The sequence below is a fragment of the Myotis davidii genome, unplaced genomic scaffold (assembly GCF_000327345.1).
Source record: "Myotis davidii unplaced genomic scaffold, ASM32734v1 scaffold67, whole genome shotgun sequence".
NCBI lineage: Eukaryota > Metazoa > Chordata > Mammalia > Chiroptera > Vespertilionidae > Myotis > Myotis davidii.
In genome coordinates, this window is record NW_006298521.1 from 1,314,201 (window position 1) to 1,319,940 (window position 5,740).

General features: G+C 60.9%; 1 protein-coding gene across 1 annotated transcript in view; it reads left to right on the plus strand.

Annotated features, from left to right (window-relative positions):
- KIAA0930 (KIAA0930 ortholog) overlaps positions 1-5,740 on the plus strand; it is a 26,951-nt gene that overhangs the window by 13,900 nt on the left and 7,311 nt on the right. Inside the window, exons 2-5 of the mRNA XM_006774163.2 lie at positions 1,230-1,381; positions 4,642-4,773; positions 4,870-4,947; positions 5,117-5,218. Of these exons, the coding sequence (XP_006774226.1) occupies positions 1,268-1,381; positions 4,642-4,773; positions 4,870-4,947; positions 5,117-5,218 (426 nt within the window). The 5' untranslated portion in view covers positions 1,230-1,267. The remainder of the gene's footprint in view (positions 1-1,229; positions 1,382-4,641; positions 4,774-4,869; positions 4,948-5,116; positions 5,219-5,740) is intronic.

The following is a 5,740-nucleotide window of genomic DNA, read 5'->3' on the forward strand; positions in this document are numbered from 1 at the left end:
TCTCTCCCTGGAGCCAGGCAGGCTGTGGGAGCAGAGGGAGGGGCCGGGAGCTGGTTGGAGCCTGGTTCTGGTTCGCTGGCAGCGCTGTGGCAGAAGTAAACCAAGGCCGGGGTTTCTGCATGTGACTCAGCCTCCAGAGCCTGATGGCTGACCCCAGGCCTAGGGGGCTTGCGCTGTGAGGCAGGGCACCTGGCAGTCCTGGGTGGGCCACTGAAGTGCCCGTGAGGGCGAGGGAGGGTCCCCGCCGCGGCTTGGTTCCCTGTCTCTACGTGTAGGGTTAGGTCAGGCCCTTCCTGCGCCGACTAGGAGCCCGAGGTCCCAATGGTACCGGTTCTTCTGGGGCAGAGGGAAAGGAACCAGCAAGGAGGGATGCCCTGAGGGTATACGCAGCAGCTCCGAGCGGGTCCTGCAGTCTCCCTGCATCCGCCTAGAAAGGAAGGGCGCTCGGCTTGCTGATCCTCTCTGTGCCAGGCTCGGGCCTTCATGCCCACGGCTCCGTCAGCCCCCACTCACCACAAGGGGCCGGGGCATCAGAGGGCCACGCTGCTGGCCTGCTGTCACAGCAGGTGGGAGGGCGTGGAAGCCCGGCTTTCCCACCCTACGAGAGCCGGGCTTTTCCCCTTGTGCAGAAGGCATTACGATAGCTGTATTACCTTAAAGAAATGCTACTTGTCAAAAGAGCAGAGCCCCCTTGAAGACCAAGCAAGAGTAAACCCCGCTGCTGAAAAGCCCCGCAGCTCAGGGGTGAGGGGCTGTGCCCGTCTTCGCTGCTGAGACTCGGCAACGGGGCAGCTGTTCCTTTAAGTCAAATTCTCTGGGGATTGCTGCAGCCTGGGGTGAGGGTGGGGGTGTGGGCTGAGGGTGGTGCTTGTCTGATGACGACTGGTCTCCCCTGCAGAGCCCTTCCTGCTCCAGCCCCAGCCCCGACAGCCTGTGACGTCCCTCCTTAGGTCTTTCCTTTCCCTAGAAGCTGCTGATTCATCCTCGGGCTGGAGTTCGTGCAGCTGTGGGGCTGGGAGCTGGACCTCTGGGTGGAGAGTCGGGCCGCCAGGGAGAGGCCCCTGAGCCTCTCTGGCTGAGGCTCTGGACAGCACAGAGCCTGGCAGGTTTCTGTCCAGAAATGCAGGTTGGGGCTGGGAGTGGGGGCGCAGGGGGACAGTCTAGGCCAAGGTCACAGGGCGAGGGCCAGGCTGACCATCCTTCTCACTGCTGTCTGGCCTCCCCTGCAGGGTGCTTGAAGGATGACCGCATCGCCTTCTGGACCTGGATGTTCTCCACCTACTTCATGGAGAAATGGGCGCCACGGCAGGACGACATGCTGTTCTACGTGCGCCGGAAGCTGGCGTTCTCGGGCACCGAGAGCGGTGTCGACGGGAGGAAGGTGCGTGACCTCCGGCCCGGCTGAGTGTCCCTGCAGAGTCTGCTCTTGGCGAGCGAGGCAGCCTCCCTTGCAGTCCCTTCCGTGCATGTCCAAGGGGGAAACGAGGTTCACTGAGCACCTACTATGTGCCGGGAGCCGTGGGGAGGCAGTCACACATGCTTGCTGGAGGTGGGATGTGCTGGGGGTGGTGCACATTATTATTAACCTTCACCGTGACCCTGAAAGGCAGCAGTGTTATCATTATTGTACCTTTGAGCAAACTGAGGTTCAGAGGCGAGGTGGTTCGGGCAGCCTCTCATAATTAGTGAATAAATGGTAGAGCAAAGCTTAGGCCCAGACCACAGGCCACCCAGTGTGGGCGCTCCACTTCCTGATCTCATGTCCTCGCAGCACCTCGACGGGGCAGATGCTCCTCTGCCCTTTACAGATGAGGTTAGCGAGCACTCAGGTGCCCGGACTCGCCCACGGCTTCTCATCCCCTGCATTTAAGTGTGTGGACGAGTTAATGCAACAAACTGCATGTTTCCTGCTCTTTTTTCAGAAGCTCTCGCTTTAAAATGTTTAAGCAGCCTGTGTGCCAGACATGGCAATGCATGGCTTTCTTTTAAACACAAACATGGGAGGGTTGTGGATGCAGCCGGGCCTGTGCAGCCTGCCTGGCTCCGGGTCCGGGGCCCTGAACCCTGCAGGCCAGGCCTGTTAGCGGGGCGGCGGGGCGGGGGGACAACTTCGAGTCCCTGAAGGCCTCGCCCTGCCGTGTGCCTGCTCTTGGGGCCTGACACACGCAGAATAGGTTTTCTGCAAATGAACAGGCCTGGCATCCCCGGCAAAGAGACACAGTGACTTCCTGCCGCGCTGGCCTCTGCATGCCGGTGGCCATACAGCTGGTCTGGCTGGCTTCGTGACATGTGGAGGGACAGAGCTACTCCCTGGGGTTGGCCCAGGTCCCTGGCATTCGGCTGCTGTGCAGGCAGCTGGCTGTGGGACTGTCGTGACTGGGACCGAGCACAGTCCCAGGGTTGGCATATTTAGTGACCAGAAGGAATGGGAGCAGAGCCCCTGGTGAGATGAGTCTTGAAGGGAAAGGTGTTCCCAGCAGCGCAGTGGTGGGCCTGACAGTGCGTAAAATCCCGTGCGTCTGGGCTTGGCTGTGTCTGTGCAGCTGCGCGGAAGGAGAGGGACGCAGGACACTGGGAGGCAGGGGCCGGACCACAGGGATGCGGAAGTCACGCCCGGGAATTAGAGCCCTGGGACACCACTGGAGCATAAACTGAGGAAGGGGATGTGGGCAGAGGGCCGTTCAGCAAGTGCTCGGCGGCAGGTGGACTGGAGAGGGTCAAAGCAGAGGCAGGGCTGCCTGGGAGGGTGCTGGTGGGGCTGCACCTGGGAGAGGAGCCGTGCAGAGGGTGTCAGCTGGTGCCCAGGACGTGGGCTTAGCCCAGCAGGGCCTCAGGTGACCGAACTGGGGCGATCACCCTCTGGCCCGTAGGCCTCTGCTGGAGCCAAGTGTAGGCAGGGTCTTTCCCCAAAGGCAGTCCCTGCGGCAGACTAAGGCCGGGTCCTGAGGCACTCTCAGCTGTTTCTGGAGTTTCAGCTCTGGTGAGGGAGGGTGCTCTTGTGTGTGTGTGTCATTTAATGTTATAATATGGCCTGTGGCTCTTGAATAATGTCCAGTTCCCAAACAGAGATTAAAGTTTCCAAAATTGCATGGCGCAGCGACGCCCAGTTCCCTCATGCGTCCATCACCACTAGAATTCTACTAGTTACTGAAGCTGGAAGGGACCTTGGGAGATAGACTAACCCAGTGGTGGCAAACTGTGGCCCTTGAGTGTGGCTCTTACACAAAATACCACGTGCAGGCGCGCACGTGCAGTGCGATTGAATCTTCGTGGCCACGCTCAAGGGGCCAAAGAGCCGCATGTGGCTCACGAGCCACAGTTTGCTGACCACTGGACTAACCTGTGAGAGGACAGAGATCAGGCCCAGGTGATGTGCCTTTGCAATCCAATCGCTTAGGTCCCCGTTTTACACATGAAAGAACTGAATTAGTTAGCGGCAAAGCTAAGATTAGCCTTTAGGTTTTCTGCTTTCTCGGTTTTGTGTATCTCATTAATTTTTATTATTATCTTTTTTAATTTAAATTCTTTATTGTTTAAAGTATTACTTAAGTCTCCTTTTTTCCCTATTGACCTCTCCCTGGCCGTCCCCACCCCCCAGGGAGGGTGTTCTTAACCTGCCTCCACCTGGATTCTCCCTGCAGGTGGTGGTGGGGGGTACAGAGGGGAGTGAGTGGGCAGACGGCTCTCACCTGGCGGGGGAGAGGCTCCTGGTCCAGGGCGGGGGAATGTGGAGGAGGGAGCAGAGCCCTGTGTAAACGCTCCTGAACGTCCGGGGCTGTTGAGGTTGGTGAGGGAGCCTGAGTCCATGGGAGCATGTGTCCAGCTGTTCATGTGCTAGAATGTTCCATGGACCACGCACAGTGAGCTGTGTACAGAAATGAATCAGACCTGGCCCTGGCCCTGGCCTTGGGGACCCCCAGTCTGCTGGGACAGGGCGTAGCCAGTAACAGAGCTGCGATGGTGGGAAGATGGGGAGCAGGTGGGGGCCCGCAAAGCGGAGGTGACCTCAGCTGAGTGTTGTAGGACAGAGAGGGGACAGCAGTGAGCTGAGGACCTGTGCGGAGGGACTGGCACGTGCGAAGCGGGACGGGTGGGCCCTGCTGCGTCTGGCTTGGTGTTTGGAGGGCAGGGGGTGGGCAGCGATTTGAGGAGGTCCCATGGGCCTAGGGGGGTGCAGGGCGGCCGGGGAGGGGATGTTGGGAAACCTGATGGCAGCTTCCCAGGTGGCTTCCTGCCCCCACCATTCAAAATGGAAAGACAAGCCCTTGGCAGGTGCAGTGCCCGCTCTCTGGGGCGCCTGCGCACTGCTTGTGCTCTGCGGCAAGCCCAGGCTGCTTCCGCCCCCTTCCATCCTTCCATCCTGCAGCCTGCAGAGCCCACAGTCGCCATAGCAACCTGCGGGCTGCCTGCGCTAGTGGGGGAGGGTGGATGGGTGGATGGGCTGCCTGCTTGTGGGCTGGGGAGCAGAGTGTGGGTGGAACAGGGTGCTGGGATCCCCGCCCTCGGGCAGGTCCTCTGAAAGGGTGACCGCCTGGGAGGTTCAGCTCGAGGCTGAGGGCGAGGCTGGGATCTGTGTGCTGACACCTGCCCCGGGAGTGGCCAGGGAGAAAGCACCGACTCCCTTCCTGCCTGTGCTCGCAGCTGGCGGAGGCTGAGCCCGAGGTGGAGGTGGAGGTGGAGGTGTACCGGCGGGACTCCAAGAAGCTGCCGGGCTTGGGGGACCCTGACATTGACTGGGAGGAGAGCGTCTGCCTGAACCTCATCCTCCAGAAGGTAAGGGCGGGGGCGGGGCTCCAGCGGCCCGGCGGGCAGTGGGTGGGCGCTGAGGAACAGCCCAGCCCTCCATGCACCCCTCCTGCTCTCTTCCAGCTGGACTACATGGTGACATGTGCCGTGTGCACGCGCTCGGAGGGGGGCGACATCCACATCCATAAGAAGAAATCCCAGGTGAGCCACCGACCGAGAGCCCCAGGCCTCCCAGCTGCCAGCTCCGCCTGGGAATGGCAGCCCCCTGCCTGCCCGGGGTTGGTTCTGAAGGGGTGTGTGTGTTTTAGACAACACGCTCCACCTGGGTGCAGGTGGGCCTCACTGCGTCCGTAAATCTCCTTTCTTTCAGCAAGTGTTCGCGTCCCCTAGTAAACACCCCATGGACAGCAAAGGGGAGGAGTCTAAGATCAGCTACCCCAACATCTTCTTCATGATCGACAGCTTCGAGGAGGTGAGTGTGTCTCCCGTCAGCGCTCCCTCCGGAAGCAGAAAGGCGGTGGAGGGTGGGAAGGGCTAGAAGCGGACGGGTCTGGACTCCTACCAACATGGCCCCCACTCTTCCAGGTATTGGGTGAGGAGCAAGGGTGCCCCCCAGCTTGGAGCCTCAGTTCTCCCACCTGTAAAATGGTGCTCATCTGTCCTGTTACCCTCAGGGTCGGAGGTCAAAGGGGCGCCTGAATGGGAGACCGCACTAAAGGCCTAGGGCAGTGCTGCCCTGCAGGAGGGTCGTTAGTATCGCCACAAAGCTCTAAACAAGTGCCTCCGCCCCACCTGCTCCAGCCCGGGACCCTGGGGGTCAGGGGCAGGGCTTTGGGAGTCATCCAGCCACGCGTCTGTTTTCAGGTTGGGCAAAGGGTGACTCGCCCAGGGAGGCAGGTGCTGGGGAGAACCAGGCTGTGTCCCACTCCTGACGGGCACAGCACCTGCCCAGCCAGTCTCCCCCCCCCCCCCCCGGGCCTCTGAGGAGGGGGGT